Source organism: Dendrobates tinctorius, unplaced genomic scaffold, assembly GCF_039654945.1.
Source record: "Dendrobates tinctorius isolate UK_male_01 unplaced genomic scaffold, ASM3965494v1 ptg000187l, whole genome shotgun sequence".
NCBI lineage: Eukaryota > Metazoa > Chordata > Amphibia > Anura > Dendrobatidae > Dendrobates > Dendrobates tinctorius.
In genome coordinates, this window is record NW_027361854.1 from 3013585 (window position 1) to 3036305 (window position 22721).

A 22721-nucleotide genomic window follows, 5' to 3' on the forward strand; every position below is an offset into this window, starting at 1 on the left:
CCCAACCAAACAGCGGGTCATACTTCTACAATTACAAGGGCTACTTTAGTATCATCTTGATGGCCCTTGTAAACGCAAAGTATGAATTTATTTATGTGGACGTGGGGATGAACGGAAGGGTTTCCGATGGAGGGGTTTTGGAACATACCCATTTTGGAGAAAGTTTATTTGGCTCTGACTTTCAGTTGCCTCAAAACTCGGACACTCGAGGAAACATGAACTTTGTGTTTGTCGGCGACGAGGCCTTCCCGCTTCATCCACATTTGCTGAAACCGTTCCCCCAAAAAACTAACGCCAGAAAGACGTATTTTCAATTACCGCTTGTCAAGGGCACGCCGAGTGGTTGAAAATGCCTTTGGGATCATGGCCAATCGGTTCCGTGTATTGCACACGCCAATGAACATGAAACTGGACTCAATTGACTCTGTGGTGATGGCCTGCTATGTGCTACACAACTTTCTCCGTCAGCGAGATTCCAGTTCGTACTGCCCGCCAGGGTTTATGGACTCTGTGGACGCAACAAATGGCGAAGTTCAGCTGGGGGAATGGCGTTCGACCGTACCCGCAATAGCAGGCCTTTGACCTCTTGGACCCGGCAGATACACCCAGGATGCCAAGACCTGCCGTGAAGAGTATTGCCATTATTTCAATGGTCCTGGTGCTGTTTCTTGGCAGCATCAGCAGTGATTTTTTTTTTTGCTGTTGTACCATGTTTATAAATAAATTATTTTATACATTCTGTAGTAATAATTTTTTTTATTCTAAAATATTCGTTTGCTGTATTTAATTTTTTACAAAACAGATTAAGGTACATATAAAAACATGTACTCACATTAGACACTTAACCATTTATGTGTCTTTACCTACAAAAAAATACACGTCCTACACAATCACAAAAAGAAGAGCACACACACACATTCATTACACAAAATATATGCCCATGTGAAGTGTGGTTTGGTTTCGGAACGCAAAAGCGTCCCAGTCGGGTGGTTTCTATGGCGGGGAAAACCCTTGGAGGACGCTATAGCGTCCTAGAAGCCGCCGCATGTCAATAATAAATGTGGGTGGAGCAATAGCGTCGTGGGCGTGTGTTATGCCCTAACTGCAGCCTAGACCTTTTTAACATGGCGACCAGGCGGTGCTCAAGTCACTGGGGTGATGCAGAGGTGCGGTTTCTAATCAGGGAGGTGGATGAGCAGGATTATGCATGCACGCAGCTGCATCCACACCCTGTACTTCATAAGCAGGCAGTACTCCGTAGTATTAGGCGGGGCTTGGCCAGACAATTTGGAGTGGATCGGTCGACCAGGTAGATCAGGAAAAAGCTTGCGGAACTGCGCTACCGCTCAAGCAGCCGTATTGCCAGTGTCCGTGCCCAGATGGTCTCCCAGCGTGGTAAGTGCACATTATACAGACACCCCCTCAATATAGTCCCTGAAAAGTCCCTCCCAGAACTTGCACACACCCGCATAGTACCTGCACAGACACACGCACCCCAATATAGTCCCTGAAAATTCCCTCACAGAACTTGCACACACCCGCATAGTACCTGCACAGACACACGGACCCCAATATAGTCCCTGAAAAGTCCCTCCCAGAACTTGCACACACCCGCATAGTACCTGCACAGACACACGGACCCCGATATAGTCCCTGAAAAGTCCCTCCCAGAACTTGCACACACCCGCATAGTACCAGCACAGACACACGGACCCCAACATAGTCGCTGAAAAGTCCCTCCAAGAACTTGAACACACCCGCATAGTACCAGCACAGACACACGGACCCCAATATAGTCCCTGAAAAGTCCCTCCCAGAACTTGCACACACCCGCATAGTACCTGCACAGACACACGGACCCCAATATAGTCCCTGAAAAGTCCCTCCCAGAACTTGCACACACCCGCATAGTACCTGCACAGACACGCACCCCTAGTCGTTGCAACAGTCACTCACAGGAACTGCACACACCCGCAAATTACCTGCACAGACACACGCACCCCAATATAGTCCCTGAAAATTCCCTCCCAGAACTTGCACACACCTGCATAGTACCAGCACAGACACACGGACCCCAATATAGTCCCTGAAAAGTCCCTCTCAGAACTTGTACACACCCGCATAGTACCTGCACAGACACACACACCCCTATATAGTCACTGAAAAGTCACTCCCAGAACTTGCACACACCCGCATAGTGCCTGCAGACACACGCACCCCTATATAGTCGCTGAAAAGTCACTCACAGGAACTGCACACACCCGCAAATTACCTGCACAGACACACGCACCCCAATATAGTCCCTGAAAAGTCCCTCCCAGAACTTGCACACACCCGCATATTACCTGCACAGACACACGCACCCCTATATAGTCGCTGAAAAGTCACTCACAGGAACTGCACACACCCGCAAATTACCTGCACAGACACACGCTCCCCAATTTAGTTCCTGATAATTTATATATTTTTTTTTTTTCTTTGTCCTCCAGATACCGAGAGCCAAGTTGGAACAGAAGATGAAGAGCTGGAGCCACTGCCAGACACTCCGGAAAACGGAGGAGAGGATGCACGAGGATCCGGTTGGAACGAAAGCCCCTCATCCTCCGAAGAATCGGACGCAGCGAGAAACCGTAAGAGTTTATTCAACAAACAAAATAACCGATAATATGTATCATGCTTTTTATTGTAAAGTTTGAACATAGGAATCCCAACACCTGAAGAGCTCCTGCAGTCACTGAGGAGAGTGACAAAAGCAGTGGAGGACCACAAACAGCTGCTGTTAAGGGCGGCGGCCCAAGCACGTAGCGCAAGACGATAATTTTTTTTTTTTTTATGTTATGTAAGTTCTTGTTTTATTACAGTTGCCGAAAAAGACGGCGATAAAAAAAAAAATTACACATCAACAGTTGTTGCGTTTTCTCTATCAAAAAAAAAAAAAAAACCCTCGCTCTAATGCATGATAACGCTTTTCATTCCTATTGAGGCAACACATATTTGTTAAAAATAGTCAAAGTAAAATGAAGAATTCAGTCAATTAAAGTTCAAACACAGGAATTTTATTAAAACACAACCACCTAAAAATAATAACACTTTTTAAATTATACAACAAATAAACAATTAAATAATTTTTAAACAGATTGCGAAAAAATGTTAGAAAAGCTATCTATAATTCTTCATATTGATTATCTGAATTTGAAAAACCCCGTCTGGGCGGAGAAGATTGTTGGGAGTGAAAAGACTGAGTAGTGAGTAAAATGGTGGTTGGGCGGGGTTTGGGGATGGTTTTGCGATGGCCCAATCCTCCGCACTGGTGTGCTCCGCAGGGGGATCTTGAATTTCAGCCCATGAAGCTGGCCAAGAAGGCTCAAGGGCGATCAATCTTTTTACGGTTGAGGTTTCATCCAACCGACCGGAATCAGCTTCACTCAAAGTTTCAAATATGAGCCGTTCGGCATGTTTCCTCTGGTTAGCATCCAGCTTTCCAAGGCGATCAGCTGTGAATTGGGCAAAGGTGTCCATGGCCGAGCTTGCCATTATATGGTTGGCCAAACCCATAAGGTCTGGGGACGGGGGCAAAGTTTCCTTCCTTTTGCGAGTATTATTTTGTCGTCGGCATAGGGGAGCAGGTTGTTGACTTAAGCCCTCAAATGCGTCATCCAAACTACGTTCACACTTCATGATGGGGTCACTCCCTTGCGTCGCCCAATCTTGTTCACGCTGCTGATGTGGGAACAAAGAAAACAAAACAAATTACGTAAAACAAACACGGTCATATACGGAGCAGATTTCAATGACTTCTGGGCCATATGCTAATGTTAACATTTTTCACACAAAAAATCTGGCATGTACATGCAAATTAATAATTCTATTACTTTTGAAAAACAATACGGTACTTACATCTCCAACTGGGGTGTCTGGATCATTCTCGATCTCAGTGTCAGGGTTCACATTTGGCCGCAATGAAGACACTGTTTTCCTCGGAAGTTCTTGGTCGCGGGTGAAGCCGAGTAGGTCGTAGTACCACAGCGTGGGCACATAAACCTCATCTGTGCCGGCACCCGACTTCCTCGACTTCTCCACCTTGTTGAGCTCCTTTTTATATACATTGCGGAGAGACTGGATTTTTTTCCTAACAACGGTTTCGTCCACCTTCTCGCTAGGGTTGTGACGCTTAAATAGGCAAATCATCTTCTCATAAGCCTCCCTTTTCTTAATCCTGTTACTGTACTCGGCGCACTTTATCTTCCAAAGACAAGGAAGAGATCGATACAGCTCGATCATCTCCCGAATGAACTCCTCGCTGTTGTAAGACATCTGCAAAGAGAAAAATACGGTTAACAAACCATGAACATCAATGGAACTTTGAGGTATACAGCAAAAAAAAAAAAAAAAAAAAAAATTACATAAAAAAACAGGGTGTTGGGAGTGTCACTCCATATAGCCTAAAATGGCTACCCAGACATGGCTCTTTGTTCGCACAAAGAAAAGAAATAAATAAAAAAAAAAAAAAAAAAAAAACCACCAAAACCTAATAAAATAAACCAAAAAAAAAACAAATATGTGGAATTGTTGTTGAGACCCCAAAAAAATACCTACCATTAACTGGCTAGAGAAGCAACGAAGATGGAAAAGCAGATGATCCAAAATGGAGTCGCAGCCGTCGGACAAAAACAGGATCTCAACTTGGACACACCCGGGTCAGGAACGAAGAACTGAAACGCGACTTTGTTAGCTTCTTTTAAAAGGAAGCCCGCCAATCAGGACGCTGTAGTGACCACCAATCGGAGCCGAGGTAGGCGTGGAAACGGGAACGCTAATCCCCACCTTGTCTTGCTTCTGAGTCGCTAACGAGGTAGTTAGGCAAGGTGTCAAACGTGACGATACAAGCGACTCAGCGGGACATGAGCGACCAAAGAAATGTCCAGACATTTCGGGCACGATCAGCGAAACCCGGCAGGGGGGCTGGTCGCTGGTCACTGTCACACACAGCGATCTCGCTGGTAAGATCGCTATAACGTCACCGTTCTAGTGACTCAGCAGCGATCTTGCTAGCGATCTCGCTTCGTGTGACAGGACCTTAACTCTGTCCCTAATCACTACACTTCTGGTGCGTTTCTTGGTACACGGTATTCTCGTCACAAAGGCCGCCTTCTTTCCCTGTAGCATGGCCCCAGTCCCCTTCTGTACTGTACATCTACGCTGGAAGTTTCAGCTCACAAACATCCTTCCACTACGACCGGGTCTCCCTTTCAGCGCCGACGGCTCGGATCTGGATTCTTGTCTCTGCACTTGGCTCAGATATCCTGTATCTGGTCTCTAGCCTCAGCTCATCTCTTCACTTGCATCTGGCCTCTAATAACGAAGGATATAAGCCAGCTCGCGCTGGACCGCACATCTGACTGGCTACAGGTTTGGGAGCCAACTCTTTCACTTCACTACACTCCTGGGTCTTTTATAATTACTAACTGTGCCACATCTGCCATCTGACCCAATGTCTCCTCTAATCTTTTCCCTAAGGTTAGGTATGCTTCACTCTTCAGTTCCTACTATTATCACTCTCGGTTTTCTCTATTCTTATCATCTCTGGTCACCAGATGGCAATGTTTTCTTGCAGATACTTGGCTAAAGCACTATTAGCCTTTCATACCCTTACACAGTGTACACAGAATGCTGCCAATCTGGGATGTGAGAGGGGTAAAGCTGGAGTCACACATAGCGACTCACCAGCGATCCCGACAAAGATATCAATGTGTCAGGATCGCTGGTGAGTCGCTATGTGATCGCTGGTTAGCTGTCACACAGACAGCTTCACCAGCAATCAGCACAGCGACGCCGAGTGCGCGGCGTCGCTGTGTTCGTTAGTTACCAGCGCACTGATGCAGGGAGCTAGTAACTAACGTACACATTGGGTATCTAAGGGACGCACATCCCTTGGATACCCGATGTGTATGTCAGCAGATCGCTGGACTCCCGCCTGTCACACGCAGCGATGCGTGCTGGCCAGCGGGAGACCAGCGACAAAAGAAATGTCCAGCGGTTTCCTACAGCAATCAGCGATACCGGCAGGGGGGGGCGGTCGCTGATCGCTGTCACACACAGCAATCTCGCTGGTGAGATCGCTGGTGTGTCACAAAACTTGTGACTCTGCAGCGATCTCCCTAGCGAGATCGCTATGTGTGACAGGGCCCTTATACACCGCTCAGCATGCTGACCGCTGCCACATCTACAGCAGAGATTACATGAATTTGATGCAAGGAGTGGCCGCAGGTTTACTGACCTGACAGCCTTATATGAGCCTAAGAGGCGGTAAACTTCGGACAGGGAGCCAGGTCACGCATCATGGGCCATGAGCGATGCGTAATACATGTACGGCTGAATTCAGCATAAAAGCTTTGTCTCAGATTCCAGGAAAAAAAATAAAAAACAGCTTCTAACAACGCATGAACAAAGTCTTTTAGGCACCGATATAAAATTCATTACTGGAAGAGCCGGATGAGCCTACTAACCTGCAAATAGCACTAATGAACATTAAAACAATATTCCCATTGAATAAATGTATGGTCTATCCATGGCATAAATCATAAATTTCCATATGGGTCTCAAACACAAACATTGATATGTATTTTTGTTTAACCCCAGAGCTTTTTTCGCTCCCCTCCTTCCCAGAGCCATAACTTTATTTTTCCGTCAATATGGCCATGTGAGGGCTTATTTTTTGCAGGACGAGTTGTACTTTTGAATGACACCATTGGTTTTACAATGTCATGTACTAGAAAACGGGAAAAAAATTCCTAGTGCTGTGAAATTGCAAAAAAAAAAAAAAAGTGCAATCCCACACTTGTTTTTTTCGTTTGGCTTTTTTGCTAGGTTCACTAAATGCTAAAACTGACCTGCAATTATGATTCTCCATTGCGAGTTCATAGACACCAAACAAGTCTAGGTTATTTTTTTATCTAAGTGGTGAAAAAAAATTACAAACTTTGCTTAAAAAAAGCGCCATTTTCCGAGACCCGTAGCGTCTCCATCTTTCGTGATCTCAGGTTGGGTAAGGGCTTCTCTTTTGAGTGTCGAGCTGTCGTTTTTAAATTATACCATTTTGGTGCAGATACGATCTTTTGATCGCCCGTTATTGCATTTTAATGTAATGTCGCAGCGACCAAAAAAACAATTCTGGCGTTTTGACTTATTTTTTTTATCACTATGCTGTTCAGCGATCAGGTTAATCCTTTTTTTATTGATAGATCGGATGATTCTGAATGCGGCCATGCCGAATGTGTATGTTTGATTTTATTTTTAATGGGGTGAAAGGGGGCGATTTTAACTTTTACATATATTTTTTTTTTTTTTTTTTTTTTTTTTTTACACACATTTTGTTTTTCCTTTTGGCATGCTTCAATAGTTTCCATAGGAGACTAGAAGCTGCCACAACCCGATTGGCTCTGCTACATAGAGGTGATGATCAGAACGCCTCCTCTATGTAGTAGAATTGCTCACTTGCTATGAGCGCCGACCACTGGGTGGCGCTCACAGCAAGCCGGCACTGACAACCATAGAGGTCTCCAGGAGACCACCGGTTGTCATGCAGACACACCGGTGACCCGCGATCACGTGACGCGGGTCATCGGTGTGCGTATTTCCCGCGCGATTGCCGGAAGCGCTTTTAAATGCCACTGTCAGAGTTTGATAGTGGTATTTAAGTGGATAATAGCCGCGGGTGGTTCGCGATTACACCCGCGGCTATTGAAAGCACATGTCAGCTGTTCAAAACAGCTGATATGTCCCGAGAAAGATGTGGGCTCACCACTGGAGCCCACAGCAAAAGGGAGGGAGTCCGACACCGGCGCTATACGTCCGGAAAGGGGTTAATGCTGTGGAAGAGGGACATGAATTAAAACTTACTTTGTGCAGGTAGAGGCCAGTGGATTGATCAATATAAAGGGACTAAGAATTTTTAAACAGCACAGATTCTATGCAAAATGAGCAACTTTTGCAAGTAAGGCTGGATTCACACATCTGTGTTTCAATGTGTGGGTAGACTGCAATGCATGCAACAGCAGAGTATCTCCTGATAATACTTATGATTTCAGGTTACAAGACCAGTATCCACAGTCCACGCACCAAGGTCTGAAACACTGATGCGTTAAACTAATCTCAGCGTTATAAATTAATCTGTCACCAGCATTTTGTCACCTAAACTGAGAGCAACATAATGTAGAAACAAATCTCTGATTGATTGCAGTGATGTGTCACTTACTGGGCTGCTTGCAGTACTTTTGATAAAATTATTGTTTTAGCAGCAAATAATGATCACTAGACTAGTAAACCTGCTGCAATGTAGTCAAATCATGCTGCAACAACCGAATGGTAGTTTGGCTTAATCTCGTGTTAGAATGAACATTAACATTTTTTCACAATGTAATTACCTCAGTGTCATCTCCTAGGACATCTACTTCATTTGCCTCCTCTTCAGCTGCAGTGCAAATGTAAAAGCACAATTAAAACTAAATTTTAGAGATAATGATCTTTGTTTCTTTGCTACATTGGAACCCTAGAATAAAGTCCTTTACATTTTTAAAATATATAGAACTCGTTTGTCTTAAAGAGGTTAAAGGGAACTTTTTTTTCTTCCTTTAACTTAAAGGGAATCTGTCATGTCCCAAACCGCTATTACCCTGCAGATATGGGGTTAATCTGCAGGTAAATAGCGTTGTGAAGCTGTACGGTCACTGCACTGAAAGCCCCGCTGCCGTCACCGCTTAGAACCTAGTGAGCAGTGGCTGTAACCACGCTCTGGCACTGACAGCCGGCTCTATGACTGAAAATTCAAGAATGCCAGGAGGAATAAAGGGCATTTGTGTTAATCTGTAGGTAAATTGAATACTAAAGCTATGTGACCACTGCACTGACAGCTAGGTCGACGAGAGGAGATTAAACTTTATTCCTCCGGGCTTTCAGTCATACGATTGCAGCTTCAGTACCGGCTGTCAGTCAGTGCCAGTGCATGGTTACAGACACCGCTCACTAGGTAATAAGCAGTAACTGAAGTTGCGCTAGCTGTGCCTCTATGACTGAAAGCCTGAGGCTTCCGGGAGGAAAGAAGTTAATTGCCTCCAGGCTTTCAGTCATGTGCATGGCAGCGTGACAAACACCACTTATGATCGGCGGTTAAATTATCGGTGAGCGCTCAGCTGTGATCCGAGGTATAAAGTTTACCTCCAGCCACTGGTGTCAGCTGATGGGACTACTGATCCCATCATCCGACATCTGCAGCAGCTAATAACAGTGAGAGAAGGAGCGGCAGATGGGGTATTCATCAGTCGCTACTATGCTGTAAATAATAATTAAAAAAAAAAAAAAAAACACACACACACACAAACAGCGTGGGTTCCCCTGAATTTTTTCTAACCATCCGCCGCTCCTGCTCTCACTGTAATTAGCGGCAGCAGGTGTTGGATGATGAGATCAGTAGTCCAACCAGTGACCGGAGGTAAACTTTATACCTCGGATCACAGCTGAGCGCTCACACTGTCTTTTGACAGCATGGGAACCGCGGCTCTCTGACCGGCAGGGATGATTTTACTGCCAATCATAAACGGTGTTTGCCGCGCTGCCATGAACATGACAGCGTGACAAACACCCGGTGTTCGAGCAGCAGAACACAAATACTAACATGGACTTCCGTGCCCGAACAGTAGATGAATTTTACTATTTGGGTTCGCCCATCACTAATTTCTAGATTGTCAACAAAATTGAATATAACAGCCTGGAAAATATGTTGTCTTATGGTTTGGGAACTAAAATCCCGGTTTATACTAGGATAAAGAATACACATAATTATGCACATAATTAGAAATGAAAAGGAGATCTCTGACTTTAGGTAGCTAAGGCTTAACTCTCTCCTGGGCAATTTTCCTTCTTCGTGTTCATTTTTTTTTTAAAGGGTTGATATTGACTTTTATGATTGCTACTTCCAAAAGGCGGCAGTAGAGTTCTAGCCTTACACTCTGAAGAAGCAAGTTGCATATTTAATTTCCCAGAGGAGCACGCATGGCGTATACAAGTCTCCTCATTCTGATATGCCAGGCCTGGCCTGTCCCTCACCGAAAGGAGAAACGTTACCCCTTAGATCCTTGTGTTAAGCTTATAACAGAAACAACTGACATGTTTTCTTCCACGATAAGACATTGATGGATTATCCCATACATAAGCCATGAATACAGATTATTTAGGGTCTGGGAGTCTAATCTCTATTGATTATGTAACAGCAAAATAAAGGTGCTTACTTATAGCAGTACCCAACACAGCAGCAATCATAAATCTACAATTGTATTTGGTGAGGCTGAGACAATGGAAAGGGTAGAAGTAGGTCTATGGTCCCTTCATTCTCATCAGTATAGGTGCATAGGTCTAACAGCAGATGATCATGATGATGTTAAATAGACCTCAACTGTTTTAACCAATCCAGCCCAGACTTCAAATGGAGAGGAAATTTGAGCACGCTATTTATGCAATTGGTAGAATTCCCAATATCCCTAGATACAATGGTGGCGGCCACCAGTCAGAAGTATTCACTTGCGGAGCAGGCTATCTTCTGATAGTGGCCAGGGCTTGGTACTGCCCATCCGCCTCCTATTGAAATCAATAGGAGGCAGATGTGTAGAAACATGTGGCAGCCACTATCAGAAGACAGCCAGCTCCACAAGTGAGTACTTCTGGCAAGTGACCACTTCTGGCAAGTGACCGTCATCAACAGCTGATCGACGGGGGGGTGCCGGATATCAGGCCCCGACCGATCAGACACCGATGACCTACCCAAAGGATAGCACAGACTCCAGTGATCAGAAATGCATGATAATGGGTGGAGCTAGGTGAATCTATCTTTGCTAACCATAAAATGGGTAAGCAAAAAAAAAAAAAAATGGAAAAAGGAAATGTCATAATAATAATAAATTCCTAAATACTTTTAATCGTTCAGGCATGCTGCCTTTTTCTAGAGAGGTTCTCACTACAGAATTAAACTTGGCACCCAACCCGTAAGGGCCTCTTCAGATGAATGTATGAGAAATCATCCGAGTTTCATCCAGAAAACTTTACAATTTTTTCATTTTCCTCCATGTGTCCTTTTTTACAACCTTGTGACATCCGTGTGCAATCCATTTTCTTACACCGATACTAAAAAATGTTTATGATCAAATCCAGTTTCCTAGGTTTACAATACAAACGTAATTGTAAACTTTGGATGCCACGCTGATGGTCTGTGTGGGATCAGATTTGTTTTTACCCACCTATAGACTAGATTGGGTGAGTCTCATCCAAGAAGAAAATTGAGCACACTGCAATTTCTCACAGACAGACAGACCAAGAGAAAAATTGTTCATCTGAACTGCCCTATTGAATAACATGGGCTAGTGTGCTGTCCGTGTGCTAACTAATCAAAAATCAGACAGCAAACGTCCAATTTATACACTATATATGAGCCCTTACAATGACAGGAACCTGTCCTAATATACTGGGACCTGTGTCTGTGAACATGAGCAGGAGGAGCTCAGCTGCTTTGACTTACCCCATATACTGTCAGTTATCTCTACATCAAAGCATCTGCTCAGCATTAAGAAAGACAGTGTGGGTAGCAGTGTTAGCAGCCTCGTCTTACCTTAGCACCGCTAGTATCTCCAGTATTAGATCAGCATATTCACTAGGAGCAGATCTTCCTACACTTGCAGAAAGAGCTGGCAGCTTCCTACTGCACATGCTCACAGTCACCTGCCCTATTAACAGTCTAAGGCAAGTTTCTATAAGTGTAACAAGACAGCAGCCATTTAAATTCTGGAGTGAAAATGTGTGTGACTTCATAAGTAAAAGTACTTAGGAATTTATTTCTAATGACATTTCCTTTATTTATTATTCCCAGAAAATCCTTTTAATTATTATGTAACCTTATCTTTTACAAACCACATTGACAAAAAGGTCTATTCCAAAGCTTATACATTTCCATGTTGCAATGGAAAAAAAAAAGACATTGTAAAAGGAATAAACAGACATTTGTAAACCATTTTGTGCTATTGTTGCAAAATAAAAAAACATTACTTTGCAAATAATCACACCTATTTTCCATATCGGTCTCCTAAGCAGATCTGTGTCTCCATATTTACAGACTACATACAACACATGCACTACACTAAGGCCTGTTTCACACTTCCGTTTTTTTGTCGTCAGTCAAAATCCGCCAATTTTCGAAAAAAACGGATCCGCCAAAAAAGGGGCGGATCCGTTTTCCCCTCATAGACTTACATTAGCGGCGGATCTTGACTGACGGTCGTCTGTCCCACCCATTTTTTGACGGATCCGTCAAACTTTTAGCGTCTCCTGGGCTGATGAGACGGACTCTGCAACGTTTTTTCCGAGCGACGGTCCGCTAATTTATATTGTGCATGCCCGGCAGATTCGCTGGAGCAGGGCTGAGTAGCAATCCGGAACAGCCATGCAAAGAAAAAAATTCTCTCTCTCTCTAGGCCGCGGTTCCTTTAAATTTCCCCTCCAGCGGATCCGTACACAACACAGATCCTGTAGCATCCGTTTAGCCCATGACGGAGGCCGATCCGTTTTTAACCACTCTGGCGGATTTGCCTCCCGTCAAAATAACGGAAATGTGAAACAGGCCTAAGCAACATTTTCAAGTCAAGACTATTTGTTAAGTTGCATTATGTTTCATTTCAAATATACAATATAAAAGTAATAAAATTATGGTTCAAAGATGTACAATTACACTGAATGGTGTAAAAATTGCATCTAGTTTCCCGATAAAATTAAAGGTTTATTCCCCTTTTCATAAATGGGTATTGTTAGATACTGTTTGTAAAAACAATGGCGCCGCACACAAGTATAAATATTATTTTCTAAGGGGAGGGGGGGACATGGTGATTGAAAAGGGATGTCTGAGAAGTGGACAACCCCTTTATCATACTTCGTATGCTTACACCTCATTGCCTACGAGGCCGACCACCGATGACTAGCTTGAAAGCACTGTACTGAAGGTGGTAACAACACGCTCCAGGGATCCTAGTTAGCTTCAAAACAGTGCTTACAAGCCTAATATAGAATATCTTGTAAGCACTGTGTATGATCTGCAGTCTTGCAACGATTGTCAGCCTCCAAGCCAATGAGCTGTAAATAGAAAAGTTAATATCTCAAGAACGGCTGAAATTTTAAATGAGTAAACTGCTTGTACTTACAAACACTATCCAACAATATCTATTTATAAACATTGGAATAACCCTTTAATAAAGTCAGAGAAGAGTTAAAACGTGAGCTTTAGCCAACCGTGTTCATTTATATATGCTTGAAGTCTGTTCACCAGGTCACTCTTGTTACCCTTCACCTCCAAACCACGGGTGAGACATTCTTGCTTTAGCTCTGCTAGCTGCAAAAATAATTGTGAGAAGAGAACAAAGTATTATTGTATTTACATTAGTAAACTAGGATGGTTTGACTAATCTCATGGGGATCTAACAGTTTCATTAAAGGGATTGTGCCACGAACAAAAGAGAATATCAATAGATCTTGGAATAATAATAACTTCCACAATTGGATATGTTTAAATAACATGTTCCTGTGCAGAGATAATTATATAAATGTGCCTCTGCTGTGTACTGTGTAATGGCTATGTCTGACAAGCAGGAACATAGCTAATCACACCACAGCTCCTGGGGAGGGGTGAGAAAAAGAATATACAGACATTACAGCTGATTCTCTTTTGTGAAATAGAGGGATTTTTGGTACTCACCGTAAAATATTTCTTGGAGCCTTCATTGGGGGACACAGGTTACCATGGGTGCATATACTGCTGCTGCTGCTAGGAGGCTGACACTATGCAAAATAGGAAAAATAGCTCCTCCCCTGGCAGTATACACCCACCAACAGGCACCAAGTACCTCAGTTGGTGAAAAAAGCAGTAGAAGTAACATGAACTCACAAATATGTATCAACCCAACAAGAGGCTCTTAGGCCCAACACGGTACAACTTAAAGAGGGAGGGTGCTGTGTCCCCCAGGGTATGGCTCCAAGAAATATTTAAGGTGAGTACCAAAAATCCCTCTTTCTATAACGCTTCAATGGGGGACACAGGTTACCATGGGACGTCCCAAAGAAGTCCCAAGGGTGGGAAAAAAAAAAAACTTAGGCAACGTATAGAAAGGACTTAGGTCGGTCGTGTGCTACTGCCACCTGCGGTACCTTTCTAAATAAACCTTCATCGGACGAGGCCTGGGTATGAACCTGTAGGATCTCGCAAGGGTGTGCAAAGACGACCAGGTCGCGGCCCTGCAAATCTTTAATATCAAAGCTTGGTGACAGACAGCTCGGGTGGCGTGGGCTCTACTCCTGGAAGGGGACGTTTCTCCTGAACACGTTATGCTTCCAGTATCGCATAACGAATTCAACGAGCAATTGTGGAATTGGGAAGCTGGGAGCCCCTTCCGGCGAACTTTAGAGATGAGAAACAACAGGGTAAGGCTGTGTGCACACGATGCAGATTTGCAGCGGATCCGCAGCGGATTTTACAGCGCAGAAACGTTGCATATCCGCATCGTGATGTACAGTAGCCTAAATCAATGGAAAAAAAAAAAAAAAAAAAAAAAAAAAAAAAACGCTGTGCAGACGCTGTGGATTTTTCCGCGCGATTTTCCTGCGGTACAAAATCCGCAGCATGTTACTTCTTTTGTGCGGTTTTCCATCTCCCCTGTCACCAAATCCGCAGGGGGAAAACCGCAGTGGAAAACCGCACAAAAACCACAGGAAAAATGGAAGAAATCCGCTGGAAAAATGCAGGTCATTTGACCTGCGGATTTCTTCCATTCTGCGCAGAAAAATCTGCAGGGCTAAAAAGTCCGTCTGCACTCAGCCTAAGGCCGCAAGCTCAGAAACTCTCCTAATGGACCTAATGGCAATTAGGAAGGTCACTTTTCATGAAAGGAGGGAAAGTGGAATGTTCTGAATGGGTTCAAAAGGCGCTGTTTGGAGAGCGCTAAAGACGAGGTTAAGAAGGCACGGATCGATCGGAGGATGGTGGGGAGGGGCCAAGAGGGCAACTCCCTGGAGAAAGGCTTTAACCTGTGGCATAGATGCCAGATCCCTCTGGAAAAGAATCGATAAAGCTGAGACCTGGCCCTGTAGGGTACTAAGGGACAGACCTGAGTCTAGACCAGATTGAAGAAAGCCAAGAATGGATGGAAGGGAGAAAGACAGTGGGAAAACGTTGTTGACGTCGCACCATCAAAAAAATGCTTTCCAGTACCTATGGTAAATGCACGCCTCAACTGCCATGTTGTTAAACTCAGAGACTGAGAACTCTGGTGTTAGAGGGTGCTTTGCGAGAAAAGATCTGGACGTTCTGGAAGCCTTCAGGAGACGTCCGAGAGCATGCTCACCAGCTCCGCATACCAAGGTAGTTTTGGTGTAGTCTGGTGCTATCAGAATGACTTGAATGCCCTCTGATTTATTCATTTATTTTTTTTTTAATCACTCTTGAGATCAAGGCAAGGTCGAAACAGAAGAATCGAAACTGGGACCACAGAATCACCAGTGCGTCGCAATCAATGGCCAGAGGGTCCCTGGACCTGGCTACAAATCGAGGGACCTTGTGGTTCATTCGAGACGCCATGAGGTCGACATCCGGAGTACCCCAACGATGACAGATCGGGCTGTTATGATTGGGTCACGGAGGAGGATAGCAGGCCTAGGCTAAGCCACAGAAAACCAGAGAGGTTGGTAACTAGAATCATAGAATCGTAGAGTTGGAAGGGACCTCCAGGGCCATCTGGTCCAACCCCCTGCTCAAAGCAGGATTCGTTAAATCATCCCAACTAAGCGGAGGCAGACCCCTGATCCTGTCCACACAACTAGCAGTAGACGTGGAGCGTACCTATGATGATCCTAGACGCCTCGGCACAGCCCGAGAGCTAACTAATCCTAAAGCAAGAAAGGGGAAATCTAAACTTCCCCGGAGCAGAACCCAAAGGAATAGATAGCCCCCAAACATATATTGTCGGTGAGACAAGATGAAAACACAAACGCAGGCAGAAAAATAGACTGAGCAAATGATGGGGCCCACACTGACTAGACAGGACAGGAAAGGAAAGACACTGTCTGAAATCACGCAAAAAACCCTGCAAAAAGTCCAACACGTCTGATGCACAAAAACAATGAAGTCGCACGACTTCGCCCCCCACTATATCAGCACTCTGGTATATTCTGAAAGCAAAGCAAAAAGAGACCAATATAAATGGGGACAAAACAAACTGGCACATGCAGTAACGTATGGGCGGTGATTCAGCACAGCCCCAGCCGAAGCTAGCTGACCCGCACAAAGCAGAGATAAACAAAAAAACAGATCAAATGCAAACAGAATAGCAAATGAACCACTTAGCTGAACATGCAGGGAAAGAGCAGGAGACATCAGACCTCAGGAGGCACAGGAAGAAAATCACCAGCAGGGATAGAGGGAGTCAGCTGTCTTAAATCCCAATCAGAAACCCCAGATCTCCAATCGTCTTCCTCATTATCAGGTGGCAAGTCTCTGTCAATCAGATCAGCTCCACTACCTCCAGTAACCACCAGAGGGAGCCCAGAAAGAGAACTCTCAATCTGACGAGCTCCACTATCTTCAGTAATCACCAGAGGGAAGCCAGAGAGAGAATTCACAACACCGAGGGGTGGAAAGACCACTCGCCTGATGCTAGGCCCTGGCGGCTAAGGAAGTTGGCTGCCCAATTTCCCACCCCCGAGATTTAACGGCTGAGTTCCGCCTTAGTGGGTTATGTACACAGCTGTGGCGGTCCGAATGAATGCGGACTGGTTTGCCCACAAGAAGAGCCTGCCCACGGAGGATGGCAAGGAGGATTGTGTTTCTGCCAGGTTTCGAATTGGGGACATTTCGCATGTAAGGCGAACGTGATAACCACTACACTACGGACACTTCCATCTTTGATTTCCAGAAGGGCTCCTTGAGGGATTCAGAGCCCTTGCGCTGTTTTCGATGGAAAACCACTCCCCACCCGAAAAGACTGGCGTCGGTGCTGATGACCTGCCACTGAAGAGGGAGAAAGGATCTCCCGTGCAGGACTGACGACAAGGTCCCCCACAGCCTCCCCTTAAGAGGCTGGAGTATGGTTCGGTCCAGAGAGACTGAACACTTGTCCCAGGCAGAGAGTAGGGACAGGTGAAAAGGACGGGTGTTGAACGGGACAAATGGGACGGCTACCATGGCGGCTATGATCTACCCTAGGACCCTCATGCAGGACAGAAGGGGAATGAGGATTGGGTGTTTCAGGGATCGGATTCCCTTTGAGAGCGGAAAACTTGTCCATCGTAAGGAAAGGTTCATGTGGAACTCCATGCCCAGGGAAAACTAGTCACTGAGTAGGGTACAGAGTGGACTTTTCCCTGATGATTATCCAGCTGAGGCGCGTCAGAGTGCCCAGAGTAATCTGCAGATTCAGAACGTATTCTCGGCGGGACGGCCTTTGATTAACAGATCGTCCAGGTAAGGTATTATTAGAATCCCTATTCTGACTCATGGATATGTAGAACGTATGGTGCCTGGATAGACCTCTCTTTCTGGGCCCCTTCCGTATCGACCTGTACTCACGTTCATACCGATCAGACAGCTTAACTCAGCCACGATCTCATAAGAAGACTCCAGGAAAAGAGGGATGCTTTAACTGAAATTCTTGTATTATGATGAAAGCAGCAGGTAAAAAGGAATATTCTTCAGAGGACATGTAACAGGATGCATACAGATGGAGGGACGATCACAAAATGGAGAATGAAGTAGGGAACAAACATACATCACAGGACTACAGGGAGAGAGTTGGAACAAAATACAGGGAAAGGCAAACTTCTGCCTAGCAACAGATGATGCAACACAAACAATGCAAATATTAAATGATTTCCCAAGTCGTGGGACATGACACTCCCCATCTGAAATCCTTGGATTTCACGATGTCCGTAATTCTTCGAAGTCGTTCAAACCTGAAAAACAAGAGAAAAGAGAAAAACATGTATGCAATAATAAACATCAAACATTTTTAAAGTCCAACTCGTTGTTGTTGACCCGTAGATCACACCGGAAGATAAGTCCAAGACTATAAACCCATCTTCGGATTGGGGAAGCCGGAAACATGCCAACTCTTCCACTAACCCAGCAATCCAATGGAAAATGTCAATGTTCAATAAAAAACTGGGGAATGAGGAGGAATGCTCCCCGCCGTGAGCAACGTCCAGGAGCAATGTTCAGTTCATGTGACGTCCTCCTTTGGCAGTAGCAGCACGAGATCGGTGACCGGACGGAGGAAGGTTTGGGTAGAGCCCCCTTTTGTCACCTTAACTTCTGTCTTACGAGTCTTTCCGTCCTCGCTTGGCATGACCTTGGTGATAAGACCCATTGGCCAGTCGTTACGATGAGCCTCTTTGTCTTTTAAGAGAACAAGGTCTCCTTCTTGGAGATTGGGACTGGGTGTCTGCCATTTGTGACGGTTTTGAAGCAGGTGCAAGTATTCGGTCTTCCAACGGTGCCAAAACACGTTGGCTATGTGTTGTACTTGCTTCCACTGACGTTTGTAAATGTCCTTGTTATCGAAATTCCCGAGAGGAACTGTAGCAGCTCCAATCTTCTGTGTAAGAAGTGTAGCTGGGGTAAGAATCATTGGAGAATAACAACGTGGGACTTGGAGTTGCTCTAAGAACTTCAAGGACTTCTTCCATGTCTCCCACCTTTGCTGTTTCTGAGTCGGAAGCGGGGTGTCCCAATCAGTGTTCTCGGCAGTGAGCTGTCTTAACAGTATCTTGCCTTGAATAGTGATGGATGCTACAAACCCGAGAGGATCGTAGATGCTGTTTATGACAGATAGGACTCCTCTTTTGGTAAAGGGTTTGTCACAGGGCGACACTTGGAAGGTGAAGGTGTCCTGTTTGATATCCCACAGTAGACCAAGGCTGCGCTGTGTGGGAGGAATATCAGAACCTAGGTTGAGGTCCTTTAGGTTCATGGCATGGTCCTCAGATGGAAACGCGCTCATTACTTCTTGACTGTTAGAGATAATCTTGTGGAGTCTGAGGTTTGATGTGGATAACATTTCCTGTGTCCTGGAGAGTAGGTCAATTGCCTCTTCACTTGTGGGCAAGGACTTGAGCCCGTCGTCTACATAGAAGTTCTTCTCTACAAATTGACGAGCATCGGATCCGTACTCTCTCTCACCTTCCTGGGCTGTCCGTCTCAGTCCATAGATCGCCACAGCAGGTGAAGGACTGTTGCCGAAGACATGGACCTTCATCCGGTAGTCTATGACTTGATTGTTGACATTGTTGTCATTGTGCCATAGGAACCTAAGATTGCTTCATCATGAAGGAAGACAGCAGAAACTATAAAACATCTGCTGGATGTCGGCCATTATAGCAACAGGTTCTTGTCTGAAGCGGATCAATACTGCAAGGAGGCTGTTGTTCAGGTTGGGTCCAGTTAGTAGCAGGTTGTTGAGAGAGAGGCCTTCATACTGAGCACTGGAGTCAAACACCACTCTGATCTGGTTAGGCTTGCGAGGGTGATAGACACCAAAGGATGGAAGGTACCAACATTCTTCTCCTTCCTTCAGTGGTGGCGCAGGTTCAGCATGATCTTTGTCAAAGATGTTCTGCATAAAGTCAATGAAATGCTTCTCCATCTCTGGTTTCCTCTTTAGGGTACGTTTTAAGGATGAGAACCTTGCAGTTGCTTGCTGCAGGTTGTTTGGCAACCTCGCTCTTGGGAAACGAAAGGGTAAAGGAGCTACCCAACTGTTGGAGTCATCTTGAACAAATTCTTTGTCCATAACCTTTATGAAATCTTTATCTTCCCTTGTGGGTGCTAACTTGTTGTCTTCACTTGTGGAATCGAACACTGCTGACCCGAGGTTTTCGTCCCAGGGCTGGAGCATGTTCATGTTGTTGAAGGATTCCTGTTGCCTCTTGGTGTTGCTCACTTTCTCTTTCACCCAGTAATGATGTGGGCATGGCTGAAAATGAGTGCTGCGACCATTTGGCAAGATGTGTGTTTTGTAAGAGGAGATGTTATTAGGTCTCTTCATCTTGTGTATGCAAACATCGCCTATAATTACCCAGCCTAGATCAAAGCGTTGGGCAAATGGTGCGTCGTGTGGTCCTTTAATTTGCTGACGTACCTTGTGCAGCCGGAGAATGTCTCTGCCAAGCAGAATCAGGATATCTGCGCTGTTGTTGAGGGCTGGTATCTTGTTTGCTATCCCCTTGAGATGTGGGTGATGAAGAGCAGCCTCTGGCGTTGGGATCTCTTCTCGATTGGATGGAATCTGGTTGCACTCGACAAGTGTGGGTAAGGGTATCTCCACGGTGTTGTCGAGGGATGTCGCTATAAGACCACTGGCCCTTCTCCCAGAGACCTCTGTAACACCGCTGCAGGTACCTAAGGTGTAAGGGTAAGCATTTCCCTTTAAGTTAAACATATCAAAGAGTTCTGACCTTGCAAGTGATCGGTTGCTCTGATCATCCAAGAGGACGTACACCTTCGCGGCTTTCTCTGGGTAACCATTGGGATATACGTTCACCAGGCAAATCTTCGCACAGGACTTGTCCCAGAGACCTTCTCCGCAGACTTCTGTGCATGAAGAAGATATTGTGGTATGACTTGCAGTTTGAGCTGCGTCCTCCCCGCCATGGTTCGTGGTGGGGGAAGGAGTACGTGTAGAGTCAGGACGGTATGGGTGGAGTGCTTGTACGTGATCCTCACTGTCACACTCCATACACTTAATTGTAGTTTTACAGTCTTTAGCAAGGTGTTCAGTAGAAGTACAACATCTGTAGCATACCCCGAACTTCTTTAGAAGTTCCTTACGTTCTTGGAGCGGTTTCTTCCTGAAGCCAATGCACTTTTTTAAGGGATGTGGCTTCTTGTGGATGGGACACTCACGATTTGGGTTCTCTATCTTTTCACCCTTGTTGCTCTTGCCTGGGGCTGATGTCGGTAAGGGAAGAATATCTGTCTTCTTCACTGACACTGGACCCCTGCGGTTTCTGTCATTCGAGCGTGTGCTCACGTATTTAGAGGGAGGTGAAGCTGGGCCACTGGATTCTCCGTAGGAAAAGCTTGGGTCGTTCTTACGCTCTGCAATGTCTTTTATAAACTCACAGAAGTAGGAGAACGGAGGAAATGACACTTGATGGTCTTTCTTGTATTTTGACCCTATTGCAGTCCACTTCTCTTCTACATTGTATGGTAGCTTGGAGATAATGGGGTTTACTCCACGAGCAGTGTCCAGGTAGCTAAGGCCAGGTAGATGGGTGTCTGCCTTGGCCAGCTGGAGCTCTAACAGCAGGTCACTGAGCTCTAGGAACTTTGAACTGTCCTTGCTGGATATCTTTGGAAAACTCTGTAGTCGCTTGAACAGTGCATCCTCTATGGCTTCTGGACTGCCAAAGTTTCTCTCTAATCTTTCCCATGCAGCCATGAGACCAGCCGTTGGATTACTGATATGTACAGACCTGAGTCTCTTGACACGCTCTGTGAATTGTGGTCCTAACCATCTGATCAGCAGGTCCAGCTCTTCCGCAGCAGTGATGCCGAGGTCACCAGTTAAGGTTCTAAAGACACTTTTCCAACCTCTGTAATTTTCAGGTTGGTCGTCGAACCTTGTGAGACCGGTTTTAGTAAGTTCACGGCGAATCATGTACCTTGCGAAGTCGGACATGTCTGTTCTTTCTGACTTAGGATGCACAATTGTAGGCTGAGCGGTGTTGTACATAGAGGTGGAGACGTCTTGGCCTTGAAACATGGGGAAGTATGGAGTGGCATATGCATTTAGTCCAGCAACTGGTTTGGTGGGTATAGTTTCTGCTACATGTGGAGGTGGCACTGTGTGGTTGTCGAGGGTATAATGACCTTGAATGCAGGATTCTGTAAGTGGATCGGCATCCTGGTGCTCTAGAGAAGCGTCAACACCATCAAGAGTGTTAGTGATGATCTGCGGTTCGCCATCTTGGCTTAGCACGTAATCTCTTGTGCGTTTAATAGGGTCTTCTGCCTCCATTTCACACAAACTGACGCTGTCTCTTTGACTCCCACTGACAGCCTGCTCGAGTACCTTTAATTCTGCCATGGCTGTTGCATGCTCACATTCCTTCTCTAGAGCTTCCTTTTCCGCTTTCACGCGTGCCGCTTCTGCATCCATTTCTGCTATTTTCTGCAGCAGCTGCATCCATTTCTGCTCTCTTTTGTGCAACAGCTGCGTCCATTTCTGCTCTCTTTTGTGCAACAGCTGCGTCCATTTCTGCTCTCTTTTGTGCAAAGGCAGCTTGTACCTTAGTAGTTTCAGCCTTAGCACGTGCTCTTATAAGCTGCTCAGTAAGAGTAGAATATTTTGATGAACTTGACCTAGATGAACGTTTTGAGTGCTTACACGATTTGGATGAGCGAGTTGATGCATCTGGTGTTCGTGCGATTCTAGCCTCTATCTTGGCTTTAATGTCACGTACAGTGCAGTCTCTTTCGGAATTAAGCTGCTGGAAACCTTGCAATTCGTTTAAAGTCTCTGGGAGATTCAGTTTCTTCAGGAGAATAATGTATTGGTCACTCTTCTCCATGTACATTTGGTATGCTGTGCATAATTGTTCTAGAACTCCCTCTGGTGGTAACTCATGAGAAGCAGGCCTTGATGCAG

The 22721-nt window shown here is 45.3% G+C and overlaps 1 protein-coding gene across 3 annotated transcripts in view; it reads right to left on the reverse strand.

The window, feature by feature from the left end:
* Window positions 1-22721, reverse strand: part of SARNP (SAP domain containing ribonucleoprotein) — a 156845-nt gene that overhangs the window by 122824 nt on the left and 11300 nt on the right. For all 3 annotated transcript variants that reach the window (XM_073552229.1, XM_073552228.1, XM_073552230.1), the window contains exons 2-3: window positions 13321-13420; window positions 8424-8470 (exon numbers count right to left, since the gene is read on the reverse strand). In XM_073552229.1, coding sequence (XP_073408330.1) covers window positions 8424-8470; window positions 13321-13420 — 147 coding nt within the window. The remainder of the gene's footprint in view (window positions 1-8423; window positions 8471-13320; window positions 13421-22721) is intronic.